Source organism: Anoplopoma fimbria, chromosome 15 (genome assembly GCF_027596085.1).
Source record: "Anoplopoma fimbria isolate UVic2021 breed Golden Eagle Sablefish chromosome 15, Afim_UVic_2022, whole genome shotgun sequence".
Classification (NCBI taxonomy): Eukaryota; Metazoa; Chordata; class Actinopteri; order Perciformes; family Anoplopomatidae; genus Anoplopoma; species Anoplopoma fimbria.
The window spans coordinates 2082776-2102775 of record NC_072463.1 but is presented as its reverse complement, the minus strand read 5'-3'; the positions used below and the strand labels follow the sequence as shown (position 1 = coordinate 2102775).

The following is a 20000-nucleotide window of genomic DNA, read 5'->3' as shown; positions in this document are numbered from 1 at the left end:
GTGTTTTTTATTTATTTTATTTTTTTACTATGTCTCTTGTTTGCACTATCCTCTCTGCTGCTGTAATCCTGTAAATGTCCCCGCTGCAGGACTAATAAAGGATTATTTTATTTTAACCGTTTTATTCTGAAAAGCGCTAACCGGATGTCCGGTCTCGTCGGTGCGCGTCTCTCTGCGGGTCGTTCTCTCGGTGACGTTAAAAGTCTCTAAATTAACGGCATTAAAGTCTCTTCCCGGTCGGTTCGGAGCCGCCGCCGTCCTCCCGGGACCGCAGGCTTCCACCGGACACCGGCAGGTAACGAGTCACGCGTCTGTCTCAGTTTGTCTCTAAACTTTTCTCCGTTAGCTAACCGGTTAGCCACCGGATGCTAACAGCCTGTTTGATGATGAAGATGTTTGTTTCTGTTCAGATGCAGATTAATATAACGAAATACAGCACTTCTACAGGAAAACACGAGTCAAATAACTACTATAACTGTGCCATTTAATTTATATAATATATATATATACTATAGGAAGTAATATATAATAAAAATACAATATATATTACATTTTATATGTAGAAAATGTATATATTTTATATAAATTTATATATATTTAAAAAAATAAAAATTATATATTACATTTTATATATAAAAAATGTATATATTTTATATGAATTTATATATATTTTAAAAATTAATTAATTTCTATACTATATATATATATAGTATAGAAATTAATATATAATAAAAAAATACAATATAAATTACATTTTATATATAAAAATATCTATATATATTTAAAAAATTATATTTATATATTTTCGCCATTAAATGGCATATATATATATATGCCATTTAATTTCTATAATATATATATATATACTATAGAAATTAATATATAATAAAAAATACAATATATATTACATTTCATATATAAAAAATGTATATATTGTATATAAATTTATATATATTTAAAAAATATATATATTATATATTTTCGCCATTTAATTTCTATAATATATATTATAGAAATTAATATATATAATAAAAATATATATATATATAACATTTTATATGTAAAAAATGTATATATTTTATATAAATTGATATATATTTAAAAAATATATATTATTTATATATTTTAACATTTATGTAATAAATGGCATATATATATATATATTTAACATTTAATTTCTATAATATATATATTATAGAAATTAATATATAATAAAAATTATAATATATGTAACATTTTATATATAAAATATGTATATATTTTATAGAAATTTATATATATTTAAAAATATATATATATTTATATATTTTTGCCATTAAATGGCATATATATATGTATATATATACTATAGAAATTAATATATAATATAAAATACAATATATATTACATTTTATATATATTGTATTTTATATATAGAAAATGTATATATTTTATATAAATTTATATATATTTTAAGAAAAAAGATTTATATTATTATTTATATATTAAATGGCATATATATATATATATATATATGCCATTTAATTTCTATAATATATATATATATATACTATAGAAATTAATATATAATAAAAAATACAATATATATTACATTTTATATGTAAAAAATGTATATATTTTATATAAATTTATAGATATTTAAAAAAAAAAAAAGATTTATATATGTTCGCCATTAAATGGCATATATATATATATATATATATATATATATATGCCATTTCATTTCTATAATATATATTATAGAAATTAATATAAATAAAAATATAATATATATATAACATTTTATATGTAAAAAATGTATATATTTTATATAAATTTATATATAAAAAAAAGATTTATATATTTTTGCCATTAAATGGCATATATATATATATGCCATTTAATTTCTATAATATATATATATTATAGAAATTAATATATAATAAAAATTATAATATATAACATTTTATATATAAAAAATTATATATTTTATATAAATCTATATATTTTTTATAATTTATTTTTAATTTATATATTTTCGCCATTAAATGGCATATATATATATATATGTAATTTAATTTCTATCATATATATATGATAGAAATTAATATATAATAAAAAATATAATATATATAACATTTTATATATAAAAAATGGATATATTTTATCTAAATTCATATAAAAAATAAAATAATTATTATTAATTTTACAGTGACGTGCAGGTGTACTCCTGGGTGTTCCGGTAAACTGTGACATCACTGGTGGGTGTGGTTACAGAGCACCAAAACCTGGTTCGGTTCTGGTCTTAGACTTTTATAATGATCTCATTTAGTAAAGCTCAGTGTCGACTTCCTTTCAGTGGATCAGTAGATTCATCCATCAGTTGATCTGCAGAAAAAAGAATCAGCAACTTTTGTGATGATCAGTTTAATTTTCCTAAAGGTAATAATGGCAAAACACTTTTTAAATGACTCAGATTTTCTCTCTTTTACTTCATTTTAAACTGAATATTTTGGGTTTCAGACTGTTGGACTTGTGAGGGCGTCACTTTGGTCTTTTGTAAACCTGTGATGAATTTATTTTTACTCCACTAGAAAGCAGGGAAATGTCTATTATTTAATACACGTGGTATATTTAGCTCACACACACACACACACACACACACACACACACACACACACACACACACACACACACACACACACACACACACACACACATGCTGCAGCAGGATGTTTGAGGATGCCGTCTCCTCCTGCACTAAAGTGTTTTTCTGAGGACAGGCAGTTATTTTTAGTCTTTCAGTGGAAGAAACAGAGTTGTGCTTTTGAATAATTAACGAGCTGCTGTCTCCCAGATTTTCCTCCCACGTCTCCTTTTCTTCTTCTTCTTCTTCTTCTTCTTCTTCTGTTCCGGTCCGATCCGCTCCGTCAGCTCTCAACGGGACACAAAGACCCAACAGTTCTGTTCGAGTCCTTCACGTCCTTTTAACACGGCGTTCTGTTCAGCTTTGGTCTGCCAGGTTGGGTTTGTCCTGCACTTGAACGCAGCACAGCATGGAGGACATGGTGAAGGCTTAAAGGGGGAACCAAACAATTATCAGTCGGCTCACGAGTCACATGTCGTCTGTGGTTCTGAAGAAGATTTTCAAGGCATTGAAAGTGTGTCTTTGGCTTCTCAGAGTTCAGCAAAGCTACACAACAACATTAAAGCATTCAATTTATTTAAATGTATCTAATTAGCTTATTTGGTTTAGACAGTGTACATTAATAAACATTCCTGTAACTGCAGCTTAGCCAAGAGGCTATTTTTTAATCTTTAGTCCCTGGACAGATGTTACAAAGTTACCCTAAAAACAGAATACAAGATTAAAATGACACATTTATACATTATTTACTCTTTGCAAAGCTTGCAGAAACAATCAAAGAAGAGAGAATTTTAATGTAAGTAGAAACATAATTTCTATTTACCTTAAGTTCTACTAATAATTAGGATCTTATTCATGATTTAGCTTCATGGTGAGTTGAGCAATGTTTGTTTACTTAAATAAGTTGCAGCATTAATCTCTGGATAGTTAGCTTGTTCTGTTAGCATTAGTCTTTGGACAGTTAGCTGGTTCTGTTAGCTGCTTGGTTGGATTTTTACAGTCATTTAGTTTTATTGGCAGAATCTAATGCAAAGATGCTGCAGCGTTGCACTGTGGGGAAATGTAGGCTCCTGTGTTCTCAATGTAGTTTCCTGTTTCCAGGATTTATTCCTCATCCTCTCTGTGTCAGACAGGATTCAGGAAAATGACAGAGCAGGACAGAAGCTTTCTCCCTCACTGAGAGGAGGAGCAGAAGAGGAGGCGGAGGAAGGAGGCCAGTGGAGGTTGAGGATGGAGCGAGCCCACAGCCTCTTGCTGAACGAGGAGGCGTACAGTCAGCTGGGTGAACATCAGCGGGCGCCGTTCATCTTTGAGTGGCTGAACCACCTGAAGAAGCTCCTTCCTGCTGCCGAGCGGGTGAGAGCCGAGCGAGCCCTTTAGTGGGAGCTTCAGGTGTTAAAGAGGTCACATGACTCTGACATCACAATCTGTCTCCTCCCTCCAGGCCGACATCAAACAGAACCAGCGGCGCCTGATCGAGCAGCTGTCGGGCGTTCTGATTGGCTCCCCTGGCCCACCGACCCGCTGGCTGCTGGCCCACTGCCTGGCCCTGCTCTACCGCCTGGGAGACCCCCTCGCCGCCAGCCTATTGGTGGACAGGTGCAATGACATCATCCGCAGCAAAGACGACTCTCCGTCGGGGCTCCCGACCCGACTGTAAGTCTCGCTGCGTTCACAGCATGCAAAAAAGATGGGGAAAGAAATGTTCAGCTTAGAAACGTTAGTCATAAAGGTTATGACTTATTTATATCTGTCAAATTAAAGTTCAGTTCAGAGCAAAAAGCCCCTGACGGGTTCAGACGATGTAGATTTATTCGTGTGTGTTTTTCAGGGCGGCCATCGCGGTTCTCGGCGCTCTGTTCGAGCAGCTCGGTCGGATGCTCGCCGGCTCCTCCAAAGACACTCTGACCAACCTGCTGAAGGCCATGAAGAGCGCCGAGGTTTGACTGTTTCTGATGCTTTCACAAACACAGACTCTACACTACTTACTTTAACTTACTTAAAGTGACAGTGTATTGCTGGACATGCTGGAGGGAAGGGGGGCACGGGAGAACGGGAGCCAGGATTGAGTGGATCAGACTGTCAGACCCTGCTGCAGTAAAATGAGCGGTTTTCTAAAGGGGCACTACCACTTTAGTCCACAGGGGGTGCCAACATCAACACAACAATACATATTATCCTCAAAAGCTAAAAGGGAAATAAATCAAACCTTTAAGTTATATAAAAGGGAAATAAATCAAACCTTTAAATTGTATATATTCAGATTAATTTACTTTTTTTACATTTAATTTTATTATCAGCTTATTCTGGTCGTTTTTATTTCAGTTTTTACACATCCTGGTTTATTTTAAGTTTTAATTTCAAGACTAAACCAGTTTAGAGTCGTTCAGTTTGGTAAAATATAATAATAAACAAAATCTGACTTCTTTATTAGCCTCAACTGTCTTTATTTCTAATTTCCCCTGTTAAATATCGTCATGCACAGATGTTAAAAGCCTTTCAGTGGTTTAAAGGACATAATCCCTCCTTCTGATAGGAATTAGAGCCTTATTCTGAATTTACCACGTTGTAGTTGGTGATTCAGCTCTCCGGGTTTGTAACCACCTTTTATTCGAGGTATAAAAGAGGTCGACTTCCTGTGAAGTAACCTAGGAAACATATTGTCTGACTCTTCTCTGGTTAAGTGAAGTGATTCCTCCTCTTCCTCCCTCAGTCCCAGGGTCGCTATGAGATCATGATGAGTTTGGAGAAGATCCTGAGGGGTTTGGGCGTGAGCGCCGTGCCGTGTCACCGTGACGTCTACAAGGCGGCGAGGACGTGTCTGACGGACCGATCCATGGCCGTACGCTGCGCCGCCGCCGAGGTAACGAGCAGAACGAGCACAGCCTTCATCCTTCTGTTCTTTACTTTGTGCGTATGACAAAACAAAAGAAAGCAGATACACAACAACAAAAGAAAACACAAACCAAACATTAAAGACATCAGCAGCTCCTCACGCCAAATCCCCGCTACGTCACAGGTTCAATTCCAGTCTTTAGTTGTGTCATAACCCTCTTTCTCCCCAGACGCCTTCTCCTTCTCTCCGTCCTCCTCCTTCTCCTCCTCCTCCGTCCTCCTCCTCTTCCTCCTCCTCCTCCTCCTCCTCCCGTCCTCCTCCCTCCTCTTCTCCCTCCTCTCCCTCTTTTTCCTCCTCCTCCTCTCCATCCTCCTCTTCCTCTTTCTTCTCATCCTCCTCTCCCTCTTCCTCCTCCTCTCCTCCTCTCCTCCTCCTCCTCTTCATCTTCCTCCTCCACTTCCTCCTCCTCTCCCTCTTCCCCTCCTCCTTCCTCTTTCTCTCTCCTCCTCTTCCTCCCCCTCCCCTCCTCCCCTCCCCCTCCTCTTTCTCCTCCTCCTCTCCATCCTCCTCATCTTCCTCTTCCTCCCCCTCCTCCTCTCCCTCTTCTTCCTCCTCCTCCTCTTTCTTCTCGTCCTCCTCTCCCTCTTCCTCCACCCCCTCTTCCTCCACCCCCTCCTCTTCCTCCCCCTCCTTCTCCTCCTCCTCTCCCTCTTCCTCCTCCTCCTCTCCCTCCTCCTCTCCCACTTCCTCCTCCTCCAGTTCTTCAGAGTGAAGTCACTGCTTCATGTCTTAAAGCTGCATTCTCTCTCCTGTCCACCAGGGGGCGACTCCTCTGGTTGTATAGAAGTCTATGAGAAAATGACTCTACTTCTCTCTTGATTTATTCCCTCAGTAAACATTGTAAACATGAGTTTATGGTCTCAATCTCTAGTTTCAAGTCTTCTTCAATACAGCATGATGTTCATTTAGTAAATGATGCTCCATTTAGAGTCAAACAGACCATAAAGCAGGGGATGCTTTAGGGCGGGCTTACTGTGATTGACAGGTCGACACCAGAGACGTATACGGCGTCTCTATGTCACTCCTCCTCAGTCCTAATATGGTCACTTCCTGTTCACTGGTTTAAAAAAACAAGATGGCGATGGCCACAGTCCACAAACCAATGAGTGACGTCATGACGACCACGTCCACTTCTCATATAACGTCTATGATTCTCCCCCGTTTCCAGTCTCTGTCTTTACATTGTCAAATAAATAAATGCCCCAAAAATAAACTCGATAACAAAAATACTAGAAATGAATGGCGGCTGTAGACGATTCCCACAAATGAGTGAGTTGCTGACCCGGCTCTGTGGTGTCTGTTTGGTCTCCTCAGTGTCTGCTGGAGCTGCAGAGGGAGGCCGTGTTCCTGTGGACCAGCGAGCTGGAGAACGTGGCCACTCTGTGCTTCAGAGCCTTCGACGGGTCCGACTACAGCGTCAGAGTGTCGGTGTCCAGACTGCTGGGGACGCTGCTGGCTGCCGCCGTGGAGCCCCGACAGCCCGCCGGTACGACCGGCCGGGTCATGTGATGTTTTAAAGGAGCAGGACAGAGATGTGTGTGTGTGTGTGTGTGGCATTTTGACAAATAGCCCTCCATCACAGCCGAGTCTCTCTGTGATGGAGGGCTATTTGTTCCTCCTCTTCTTCTTTCTCTTCCTCCTCCTCTTCTTCCCTCTCTTCCTCCTCCTCTCCCGTTTCCTCCTCCTCCTCTTTCTTTCTCGTCCTCCTCTCCTTCTTCCTATCCCTCGTCCTCCTCTTTCTCCTCCTCTTCCTCTATCTCGTCTTATTCCTCCTCTACTTTTTCCTCCTCTTCCTCTTCCCCCTCCTCTTCCTTCTCTTCCTCCTCTCCCTTTTCCTCTACCGCTTCCTCCTCCTCTTCCTCCCCCTCTTCCTCCCCCTCCTCCTCTATCTCCTCTTATTCCTCCTCCTCATCCTCCTCTTTTTCCTCTTCCTCCCCTCCCTCCCCTCCTCCTCCTCTTCCTCCCCTCCCTCCCCTCCTCCTCCTCTTCCTTCTCTTCCTCCTCCTCCTCCTCCTCTTTCTCTGAATATATTTTGGGCTATAAATGTTTTTGGTGTGAAATATCTGTAAATCCTAAATATTCAGTCACACCTGATGAATGTTTATCCATCAAAGGGAGAAACGAGCAGTCGAGTTAAAAACAATCTTTCTTCTTTGTATGTTTTTTCCCAGCAGCCCCCAGGCAGAGTGGGCGGAGTCGGAGCTCCCTGGAGGAGGCGATGGATTTGTTGTCGGGGGGTTCCTGCGGGGCGGGGGGGGGCTTCCTCCGAGCCAGCGGAGACATGCTGAAGGGGACGAGCTCCGTCAGCAAGGAGGTCCGCACCGGGGTCACGCAGGTAGGAGAGGGAACGAGGGAACATAGGGAGCTCCTTTTAACAGAGGAAAGTGAACTCACCATCATGGCTCCTCCTCCTCTTTTTCTTCCTCCTCCTCTTCCTTCTCCTCCTCCTCTTCCTCCTTCCTCCTCCTCTCCCTATTCCTCCTCCTCTCGTCCTCTCTCCTCCTCTCCCTCTTCCTCCTCCTCCCCCTCCTATTTTTCTTCCTCCTCTTCCTCTTCTCATCCTCTTCCTCCTCTCCCTCTTCCTCCTCCTCTCCCTCTTCCTCCTCCTCTCCCTCTTCCTCCTCTTCCTCCCCCCCCCTCCTCCTCCTCAGGCCTGCGTGGTCTTCGTCTCCACCCTCGGCGGTTCCTGGTTGGAGTCAAACTTCCCGTCCTTCCTGTCCCTGCTGATGGAGCTGGCGTCCCACTCGAGGGCCACTCAGACGCCGGGCGACGCCGTGGTGACGCGCCGCTGCGTCTCCTTCATCCTGAGGAGCACCCTGGGGTCCCTGCTGGGGGAGAAGGCCCAGACCAACGCCGCCAAGCACATCTGCCTCGCCGTGGCGGCGCAGAAACGAGCCATCGGTGAGCAGAGAGGGAGGAAGACACGAGGATACGGAGACACGACATGTTAACTCACTGTGTGTGTGTGTGTGTGTGTGTGTGTGTGTGTGTGTGTGTGTGTGTGTGTGTGTGTGTGTGTGTGTGTGTGTGTGTGTGTGTGTGTGTGTGTGTAGACGCCGCTCTGACTGACGGGAACGTGGAGACCAAAGTTTCGTCTGCAGACGTCTCGGCCAGTCAGCACGTTCTGGTCTGCTGCCTGCTGGAACTGGGAGGACTCATACAGGGACTGGGATCCACAGCTGCCCCACTGCTCACCGACAGCAGCACAGGTCTGACACACACACACACACACACACACACACACACACACACTGACAGTCTGATATAACAGAATGCATGATTTTATCCTATAAAAAATTATAAAATTAAAGAATGTCTTCGTGAGGAACAACAGTCAACTCCCCCCTCCTCCTCCTCCTCCTCTTCCACCTCTTACTCCCCCTCCTCCTCTTCTTCCTCCTGGTCTGATGTGTTTTGTCCCCGTTCAGCCCTCCTGGACACGGTGATCTCCGTCCTCCTCCACCCCATCTCCTCCGCCTCTCTGGCCGCCGCCTGGTGTCTGCGCTGCGTTGCCATGGCGATGCCGTCCCAGTGTTCCTCGCTGCTGGACCGCTGCGCCGAGCGGCTGGTGGCGCTGAAGTCTTCCCCGAAGCCGTGGCCGGGTACGGGGCCGCCGTCGCCGCCCTGGTGGCCGCGATGCAGCACTGCCCTCTGGGAATACCACACACCAAAGGCATGGTGGGTAAAATATGCTGATTACATAGCTTAGCATCACACATGGCATGCTAATGTTAGCATTCGTTAACACTAGTTATATTCGCTGCTTTTTTTATTTTGTGCTGATCCGATCTGTGACTCTGAACCGTGAGTTTTATGGTCCGTTGCAGCTCTATTTTACAATATATGTTTATTTATGTGTGTGTTATGTGTGTCTGTTGTGTGTTATCTGTGTGTGTGCAGATGGTGCTGGGTCTGGCTGAAGACCTTCTGCGTTCAGCCTCTCAGAACAGTCGGATCTCTCTGCAGAGGACTCAGGCCGGCTGGCTGCTCGTCTCCTCTCTCATCACTTTAGGTAAAACTTCACCGACCGTCAGTTTACTGAACACCGTCGCTTCATTTAATAGTTATTCACCTGTGTGTGTGTGTGTGTGTGTGTGTGTGTGTGTGTGTGTGTGTGTGTGTGTGTGTGTGTGTGTGTGTGTGTGTGTGTGTGTCTCCAGGCCCAGCTGTCGTGGAGCACCACCTGTCCCGTCTCCTCCTCCTGTGGCGCTGTGTGTTTCCTGCTTCACTCAGGGAGCAGGAGATGGAGCTGCGACGGGGAGACTACTTTACGTGGAAGGTTACGCTGGAGGGACGTGCCGGGGCCCTCAACGGTTAGTGTGCCTCACACACAACACCGTGTGTGTGTGTGTGTGTCCTGAGAGTGCAAACAGAAATACTGTAACTATGGTGCTGTTAGATTGCTGCTGAACCACACTGTTCATACTAAACACAAAGAAACGGTCTGTGTTCTGGTGTCTGAACAGCCATGAAGAACCTGCTGCTGCACTGCAGGGAGCTGGTCACCGATGATGTCATCAGCCGTCTGCTCACGCCATTGGCCTGCGCCGTGGCGCTGCTCACCAAGTCAGTCCACCAAACACACACAGAACCACAGAACCGGGTTATTTACATCTGTTATGTCTCTGTGTGGTCCACTGAGACCGGTGTGTGTGTGTGTGTGTGTGTGTGTGTGTGTGTGTGTGTGTGTGTGTGTGTGTGTGTGTGTGTGTGTGTGTGTGTGTGTGTGTGTGTGTGTGTGTGTGTGTGTGTGTGTGTGTGTGTGTGTGTGTGTGTGTGTGTGTCCAGGCTGCCTGCTCTCCTCAGGTCTTACAGCGGTTCAGTTCTCAGATGGACCCTGGTCTACAGACTGAGGGTCTACGAGCTGCTGGCTCTGCTGCCTCCTCACACCTACCAAGGTAACGACACACCTTCTTCTCTCCTTGATGCATCCTTTCCTCCCTCTTTTCCACCTCCTCTTCTTCCTCTTCCTCCTTTCTTTACCCTTTGTTTTTGCCTTTCATTTCATTCTTACTTCTTTCTCTCCTTTTACCTTCTTTGCATCTTTTTCCTCATTTTATTCCTTCATGATATTAATTATATCTCCAGTTTACATAAATCTATCCATCATTCTTAATTAATGTAATTATTTGTATCTATTTATATATTAATTTATATATATTTTTATATATATTTTATTTATTTTTTCTTTGACATTCAACATCAAACACAATTCCTTAAATTAGTTTAAAATATTTTTATATATGTATATTTATGTTTGTCTGAAATTTGATTAGTGACAAACAAAACTATGATCTTTTCTTTATCGATCATAGTTTTACGAGATACAGTCTCAAACTCTTTCTGTTATCTTCCATTTAAAGTCACTCTCTTCGGTTTCTGTGTATTTAGCTTCTCTGGTCTCTCCTCCTGCAGAGAGTTTTGGGTTGATGATGAACCAGCTGGTGTCGGATCTGTCCGGTCAGGACAACCAGAACCAGAACCAGCCGTGTTCAGAGCTCACCCTGCTGCCCCCCCTCTGTCACCGTGACGACCTGCAGCTGGCCGGCCCCGCCCTCCACGGCACCGACCACGGATACATCGAGGAACAGGTGACGGGCGCGGGATGCTAAGTGTTGATAGCACAGAGCGGTGTGATGATGTGTGTGTGTGTGTTATGTGTGTGTCTCTGTGTGTAGCTCCATGGCAGCAGTGTGATGGTGTGTGTAGCTCCATGGCAGCAGTGTGATGGTGTGTGTGTGTCTCTGTGTAGCTCCATGGCAGCAGTGTGATGGTGTGTGTGTCTGTGTGTAGCTCCATGGCAGCAGTGTGATGGTGTGTGTAGCTCCATGGCAGCAGTGTGATGGTGTGTGTAGCTCCATGGCAGCAGTGTGATGGTGTGTGTGTCTGTGTGTAGCTCCATGGCAGCAGTGTGGGAGGAGGATCACTGGACCATGACGCCTTCAGTCTGTGTGAGAGGAGCCATGAAGCTCCTGCTCCTCTTCCTCCACCCGTTGCTCTCACCGCCGCCGCCGTACGCCTCTTTGGAGCGCTCTACCCCCACGTCATCTCCGCTCAGAGGTAACTGGGATAACCAGTGCGGGTCAACCAGTAAAGGTCAGCCGGTACAGCTCAGCCAGTACAGTTCAACAAGTACAGGTCAACCAGTACATGATAACCAGTACATGATAACCAGTACAGGATAACCAGTACAGGTCAACCAGTACAGGATAACCAGTACAGGATAACAAGTACAGGTCAGCCAGTACATGATAACCAGTACAGGGTAACAAGTACAGGTCAGCCAGTACATGATAACCAGTACAGGGTAACCAGTACAGGTCAACCAGTATATGATAACCAGTACAGGTCAACAGTACATGTCAACCAGTACAGTTTAACCAGTACAGGTCAACCAGTACAGTTTAACCAGTACATGATAACCAGTACATGATAACCAGTACAGGTCCACCAGTACAGTTCAACAAGTGCAGGATAACCAGTACAGCTCAGCCAGTACAGGTCAACCAGTGCAGGTCAACAAGTACAGCTTAACCAGTGGACTGGTCTTGCTTGTCTCCCTCAGGGTGAAGATACTGGAGCAGTTTGTAGAAACCGTGAAGCAGCTGAAGGGTCAACGGCAGCAGACGGTCCAGACTCACGTCTGTGCTGCCCTCTGCAGTCTGCTCCAGGTACTGCACCACCAGTTTGTTTTTGTAGTAGTAGTAATAGTCAGTAGTAGTAGTAGTAGTAGTAGTAGTAGTAGTAGTAGTAGTAATAGTCATTGTAGTAGTAGTAGTAGTAGTATTACTCAGCCATCACACACATAATACAATAAGTGTAGCCTTTATACAATCTATTATACAATATGACTGTAAAGGCAGAAGCAGTGTTTATTTATGATTATCCTACATTCAGTTTAAGCTACCCTCAATAAAAAATGATAGATATATATGTGTGTATATATAATATTTTTTTTCCCCACGTATTTATTTTTCTCTATTTATATCACACTTTGTAAAACCTAAATAATTTTTCTTCATAAACATTTCTTTTGAAAACCTCCTCCTCCTCCTCACCAGGGCGGTGTTCGAGGCTCTCTGGGGCCGGAGGAGGTGCGCTCCCGGCGCTGTCCCTCCTGACGGGGGCGCTAGAGAGCCCCAGTCCTCTGCTGCGCTGTCTGGCTGCTGAAGGTCTGGCCCGGCTGGTTCTGGTGGTCGGAGACGCCGGCTTCACCGTGTCGGTGTCGCTGCTCTGCTTCGACAGGTGGGCGGAGCTTATTCTCTCTTAATAGTCTTACTGCTCTTACTACTCTTACTGCTCTTACTGCTCTTAATACTCTTACTGCTCTTAATACTCTTACTACTCTTACTGCTCTTAATACTCTTACTAATACTCTTACTACTCTTAATACTCTTACTACTCTTACTACTCTTAATACTCGTAATACTCTCTAACCCTTCTCTTGCTCCACTGACCGTATCGACCCCCCCGCTCAGGTTGAAGACTGCTCGTGACGCGGCGTCTCGCAGTGGATACGCTCTGGCTCTGGGGGCGCTGCACCGCTACACCGGAGGAATCAGCTCACCTCAGCACCTGTCTACCTGCCTGGGGGTGCTGTTCACCCTGTGCCAGGACAGCACCTCACCTGAGGTCCAGGTACGCGCACACACACACACACACACACACACACACACACACACACACACACACACACGTTTGTGGTTTATCTGTTTATGTGACGTAACGTTTGTAGATTGTCACTAAAATTCACCCAAAAGATCAACACATGAGGTTTTTCTAACTTTGTTTTGTAGAAAAATAGATGTTTGTTCTAAACTTGCTGAATTGATCTAAAACGTTAACACTTACACACCTGAACTCTACCTTTAAACCCTGAACCAAACCCTCGAACATCCTTTAAAGAAGTGATGATGAGTCAGATGTCCTCTGTGTGTCTGTCGGATGCAGACCTGGTCTCTCCACAGTCTGTCTCTGGTGGTCGACCTGTCCGGAGGTTTGTACCGCGCCCATGCCGAGCCGTCCTTCACCCTGGTGCTCCGTCTGCTGCTGTCTGCTCCACCCACCCACCCTGAGGTGCACCACAGCCTGGGGCGCTGCCTGCACGCCCTCATCACCTGCCTGGGCCCCGACCTGCAAGGTACCACCCACCTCTCACCGGAGGACAGAAACAGACTGATGTGTGTTGTGTTCATCAGGTGACGGTGCAGCAGGCGTGAATGATGTTTGTTGTGTTCATCAGGTGACGGTGCAGCAGTATCCAGTCTGCGCTCCATCTGTCTGGTTGGATGTGAGGTGATGCAGGACGGTCCGGACTCTCTGGTTCAGGCCAGAGCCATTTCCTGTCTGCAGCAGCTTCACATGTTCTCACCTCCACACGTCAACCTGGCCAACCTCGTACCTGCTCTGTGTGTAAGTACGACTGATCCACACCCTCTACTACACCTGAACTACACCTGAACTACACCAGACTAAACATGACTAATCCTGACCTCACCTGAACTCTACCTGGTCTACCGGTCTACACCTGACTACACCTGATGTACACCCGAACTACACCTGTTGTACACCTGACTACACCTAATCTACACCTGATCTACACCTGAATACGCCTGACTAAACATGACTAATCCTGACCTCACCTGAACTCTACCTAGTCTACCGGGCTACACCTGATCTACACCTGATCTACACCTGAACTACACCTGAACTACACCTGATCTACACCTCAACTACAACCGAACCACATGACTACCACTGATCTACCCCTGAACTACACCTCAACTACACCTCAACTACACCTGATCTACACCTGACTTTGCTCTGTTTTCTACGTACAGGAGATTAAAGATTCACAGATCACATATTCACATGTGCAGTAAACGCTGCATGTTGTTCTCTACGTGATGATTTTAAAGGCTGCTGTGTGATTAACGTCACAGTAAGCAGTGTGGGTGTGTTTTGACCCTGTCTTGTGTCTTGCAGGGGATCTTGTTGGATTATTCAATGTTGGTAGGTTTTCTCTCAAAAGGCCTGAAGCTGCTTTTTGGTCTCACTTTTCTTTTCAGCTTCTTTCTCCCTCAACACTTTTCTTTTTAAAACAGAAAACACTCACTCAGTTCTGTTCCTTTGTTTGATCTCGTATTAACTCACTGTTGTTGGTTAACGTTTGACGTTTTTCACCGTTTCTTCTGTTTCAGTTTATTTTCACATTGTTTGTTTTGCAGACTGACGGCTAACTCAATAACACAACCACCGTACTGCTTTAACATATTCCTTCCCGCTGGCTGTTTTTATGTTCTACTGGGAAACCAATCAGTGTTTCCTCCAGAAAGACCTCACAAGTTAATTTAATTATTATTTATTATCAATATGATTCATCCTTTTCATTTGATCCATGAAACTCAAATGATCTCTCAGCTCATCACCATGTGATGTGTAACAACTTTAAATTTGAACACACCACATTATGACTTTATTTTTTATTTTTGACAGAATGATTAGTCTTAATTAACAGGCTTCATTACTGATAATATACCTGAAACAATTAGTGGATTGATATGAAAATATATATGTTATGTAAAAAAGATTTCTAATTTTTAATGCAAAAATGTGAAGTAATTGTCTAAATGCACACCTTCCTCGTCTGGAAAATCAAGGTCTATAAACAACCTTAATGAAATTAAAAGGCAGAGCTCAGACTCAGATTATTTATTTTAATTAACTTTGATGAATCTTAGCTAATGCTTCAAAAAACAAAGTCACATAATAACACCAACAAACTGACCAATGGAGGAAGCAGTAGACCAGCCGCTCCTGTGTTCTGAGAGGTGAATGGAGTCTGGTGTCTTTAAAGAGAGCATAGATAACATTTTCAGTTCCCCGTCAGAAAGGTAAAGAGGTGAAAATATTCTGTATATATAAAAACACTGATACTGATTCTTTAAGGTGTTCCATCTACTGTAGTAGAACACTGACTATGTAAAAGTCTCTCATACAACCACACCTCAATCTGAACAACGTTTAGTTTCTGAGTCTGGAGGAAACACTGTGTCTAGCTGCATGCGTCGTCTGATTAGGCCGTTGAATAAAGTGCTACTGTTGACTCGTGTGTGTGTGTGTGTGTGTGTGTGTGTGTGTGTGTGTGTGTGTGTGTGTGTGTGTGTGTGTGTGTGTGTGTGTGTGTGTGTGTGTGTGTGTGTGTGTGTGTGTGTGTGTGTGTGTGTGTGTGTGTGTGTGTGTGTGTGTGTCAGGCCCACCTGTGCAGTTCCTACCTGTGTCTGCGTCGGGCGGTGGTGGCGTGTCTCCGGCAGCTGGTCCAGCGGGGGCGGTGGAGGTTTCTGAACACGCCGTGACTCTGGTCAAAGAGCTGCCCAGACGAGACAACACGCAGCTGGGTGAGACAGACGGAGACAGTCGGGCTGCTTAATATTAGATTTATTATATTGTAGTATTATTCAGCCACTTTAAAGATCCAGACATGCTTGAAGTCTTAGAAAAATACTGTAAAAAGTTCAAATTATTAAATTTTATTATTATTATTAAAGTCCAAAAATCACAAAATTTAAATTAAGTTAGTAACTTTATTTATTAAGCACCTTTCAAGAGCAGAAAGTCACAAAGTGCTTCACAAAGGAAATTAGGTAACTGACATAAATACAGACACAGAACACTAGAAATTAGAAATAAGAGAGTAGGTCAAACATCACACTTGGGTAAGTCTGAACAGGTGAGCTGCTTTTAAAAGGTGTCCACTGAACTTAAAGGTACAGTGCGTTTGATCTGGTCCCATCTAGTGGTTAAGTTGAAGATTGCGATCAACTGAAACTTCTCTCGCATGTCAAACGTGAAAAAGAACTACAGTCGGCGACCGTAAAACACAAAAGTCTCTCTCTAGAGTCAGGGTTTGATTTGTCCCTTCTGGGCTTCAGTAGAAACATGGCGGGCAGCTCCATACGTAGGTATTAACGGCTGATTCTAAGGCAACCAAAAACAACAATTCTCATTTTCAGGTGATTAAACACGAAAGAAAACACAAATTTATTATTATGTCCAAAGAGAGAGAGTTTCAATATTGTTTATTCCTGAAGGTTAACTACTCGCATTAATAAGGCAATGTTCAAAACATTTCATTTAAAAATGTGAAATAAAGTTTTGTAAATGTATGAATGTGACAGATTGTCTTTAGTCACTCGTACGTGCTTGTACAACAAGAAGGAACTTCTTCAACTTCTGTTGGTAAACTGTATCGTCCATGTCGTCATACCTGAGTAACTATTCTATAAAAAACTAATTTAAAAATACTTACCAAAATGTTTGTTAATGCTATTAAAAAATAAACGGCCTGTATATCCGAATGTTTTTATTGACTTCTCAAATATCAGCATTGGTACCACCTTCATAAATCCAGTATTGGAACGACTCTAGGAACACATTTGTTTCGATTTTCTAAATCAAATAGAGACGCTTTTTTTTTTTTTTTCTTGTTGTACTTCTTCGTCCTAACCCTCCTCTTCCTTCCTCTACAGACGTCACCATAAAGGAGGTGGGTCTGGAAGGAGCCCTGTTCAGTCTGTTGGACCGGGAGTCAGATCCAGGTCTGAGGAGGGACATCCAGGAGACTCTGGTCCACATGATGGCGTCCAGGGCCACCAGCGGCAAACTGGGACACTGGCTCAAACTCTGCAAGGACGTCCTGTCTGCGACCACCGGTAGGTTCTGTACGACACGTACTAACAGTGCAGCACAGCATTGTGAATGTGATTAATCTTACATTATTAGATTATTTGATTCATATGATTTCATATCAGTTTTACTTTAACTTGCATGGTGACGTTTTTTATGTCTGACGGAAGGTATTTGAATGTTTGTATGATTCATCTTATTGTTTTTGACATCAAGATGTTAACAGGCTTGTTGTATTTGGCACTGTTGACTACAATAAATACATTTAGTGGGTCCTTCCTCCGCTCATGTTACACACTTCCACAAGTTTCATGAAAATCTTGCTGGTAGTTTTTCATTAATCCTGCTGACAAACAGACAAACTGAACCGAAAAAAACCTGTTCTGTGACGGAGGTAACTATATAGAAAATTTAATGAATTGATAAATTAAAAAGATAACCAACAATCAAATCAGTAAACAAGAACATATTATATTTAAAAACTGTGTTGTTGTTGAGGGTCTGAGGTTGTTTCTTTGTATGAAGTATTCTCTTCCAAAAAACTTTCATTTTTTTAATTAGGTTTAAAAGTCAAGAAGAGGTGAAAGTGTGATCTCCTTAAAGTTCAAAAAACTTTTTGTCATGAATTAACATTTAAGGACGCCAAACCTCAAGTCGTAAATTACAATTTCTTGTCTAGGTCTATAGCAACAACAACAAAAATTATTCTTAATTCCATTTACAAACCTCTTGGTCACGTTGGAACTGGCAGTTTATTTTTGGTAGTTCACGTGGGATGTGGTGGCAACTTTAGGGTCTTATTCACTCTCATGCTGCTGACAACGCCAAGTTTTTGGCAGCAATTTTAGGGTCTTCATCACTCACATTCTGCAGACGATGCCAAGTTTGTGGTGGTTGTTTACGTTGAATAAAGCACAAAGTTAACTTTTGTCTGTTTGTAAGTTTAATTCTAGCTTCTGCAGCCAGACTCACAGCACAGTCAAATAAATGAGATGAGCAAAGGACAGAGGAGAAGCCAGTGTGTTATAGACTGTCGAGTTAGAGAAAGAGGATGAGTTACACAATATCTTGACCTGGTACAAAAACACCATCTTGAAGAACAACGTCGGCCATCTTGACCTTGGTAACTGTTGGGTTTCTTCACATTTTCTGCCCGGTCACTATGGTCAAGCATGTAGTCAGCTTCAGTGATGGGTAAGAATACATAACATCTGGAAATTTCCATTACAGGGACAATAGATGAGTGATGAAGTCCCTAAGATGCTGTTTAAAGCTCCGGTAAAGGTAGTAAGTGGACCTTGAGTTTGTCTCTCCTGGCCTCTCCCTCAGACTGTCGGGCTCCGGTTGAGGCGAGGCAGGAGGACGAGGAGGCGGACTCCGCCAGAGACGACGACTCCTCTGCGTTCAAGGCTCAGCCGGACTCCGGCGGCCCGTTCACGGCCCTCCGGTGGGCCACGCGGCGCTTCGCCATGGAGTGTGTGTGTCGCATCATCACCCAGTGTGAGACCGCCGACCCGGCGCACTTCGACATGGCGCTGGCTCAGGAGCGACGCCTGCAAGAGTCCACCGGTAAGACCCCCGCAGACGAGTCCCAGCTTCGGTTTGTGTTGTGGACTCTGTAGACCTCCGTGACCCCTCGCACTTCTCTCTCCACAGACTTCCTGGTGCTCCATCTTGGCGACCTGGTCCGCATGGCGTTCATGGCGGCGACAGACCACAGCGACCAGCTGCGGCTGGCGGGTCTCCAGACCCTGCTGCTGATCATCAGACGCTTCTCAGCCATCCCCGAGCCGGAGTTCCCGGGTCACGTGATCCTGGAGCAGTACCAGGCTAACGTAAGGACCGCTGATGAAACCGTGTTGAAATGAAAACACGGGGCTCAGGAAAAACTGAAAAACTGAAGTACACACGAGAATACAGCACTCTGATTGGCTGCAGGTGTTTAGTATCAGATACAATCACTGCTCCTGTTCTGAATCCAGATTACTGGATTTGATTTAAATAAAATGCAAATTTGTCTTTGGAACTGGCATAAAAGACATAACACACAATGATACACGACAATTGACCCTTCACTAAGCCCCTCCCCTCTTGGTTACTGTTGCCGGCGTTTTCAACAAACTCAGTGAGAAGAATATAAAGGAGATAAAGCAGATTTCTGGAATAATAGTACTGAGATATCAGAGAGACGTAGACAGAAAAGACCACAATATGCATTACAAAGCAAACGCTACATTCATAATATTATTTGTTGTCAGAGTTTTGTGAATAAAGAGGACGTTAACATGGAGGGAGAAGCTCACAATGCAAACGTCTACACCCCACGTCTTCATAACTCACATGAAGGTCGAACATATTTATAATACTTCAGACAGTTCATTGTTGTTTTTTATAAGCTAGGTTTAAACTAACGTCTATTTATGACTCATTCTAGCTTTCAACATCTAAAATGTATGATAAGACTAAATTATCCAGCTATTCATTTTGTTAAAACTGCTCCAGGACATTGCTCGCATATCATGGGCTTGATCTATACATATCATAAATTAATGATAAAAAAATTTCAGCTGTCTTCGTTTGCCAACGTGCTAAGCTAGCTAACGTTATTAGCATATTTATTTTATTTTGTGTTCAGGTTGGAGCTGCTCTCAGACCAGCCTTCACTGCTGACGCTCCTCCTGACGTCACAGCCAAGGCCTGCCAGGTGATCAGTCATCAATAATCATCATATGTATACGATGTAAAGGTAACTAAACCAAACAACAGCTGACCTTTGACCCCCGTCCTCTCCTC

The 20000-nt window shown here is 43.1% G+C and overlaps 1 protein-coding gene across 1 annotated transcript in view; it reads left to right on the top strand.

The window, feature by feature from the left end:
- The first annotated feature begins 132 nt into the window (after positions 1-132).
- Positions 133-20000, top strand: part of heatr5a (HEAT repeat containing 5a) — a 28634-nt gene continuing 8766 nt past the window's right edge. Inside the window, 30 exon segments of the mRNA XM_054613720.1 lie at positions 133-295; positions 3760-3982; positions 4071-4282; positions 4458-4566; positions 5340-5489; positions 6837-7008; positions 7694-7857; positions 8174-8423; positions 8576-8731; positions 8951-9103; positions 9106-9200; positions 9423-9534; positions 9683-9835; positions 9989-10088; positions 10311-10420; positions 10938-11113; positions 11419-11582; positions 12088-12193; positions 12584-12623; positions 12626-12767; positions 13001-13160; positions 13473-13662; positions 13765-13934; positions 14508-14534; positions 15776-15845; positions 15848-15919; positions 17051-17233; positions 18537-18776; positions 18864-19042; positions 19843-19911. Coding sequence (XP_054469695.1) covers positions 3857-3982; positions 4071-4282; positions 4458-4566; positions 5340-5489; positions 6837-7008; positions 7694-7857; positions 8174-8423; positions 8576-8731; positions 8951-9103; positions 9106-9200; positions 9423-9534; positions 9683-9835; positions 9989-10088; positions 10311-10420; positions 10938-11113; positions 11419-11582; positions 12088-12193; positions 12584-12623; positions 12626-12767; positions 13001-13160; positions 13473-13662; positions 13765-13934; positions 14508-14534; positions 15776-15845; positions 15848-15919; positions 17051-17233; positions 18537-18776; positions 18864-19042; positions 19843-19911 — 4050 coding nt within the window. The 5' untranslated portion in view covers positions 133-295; positions 3760-3856.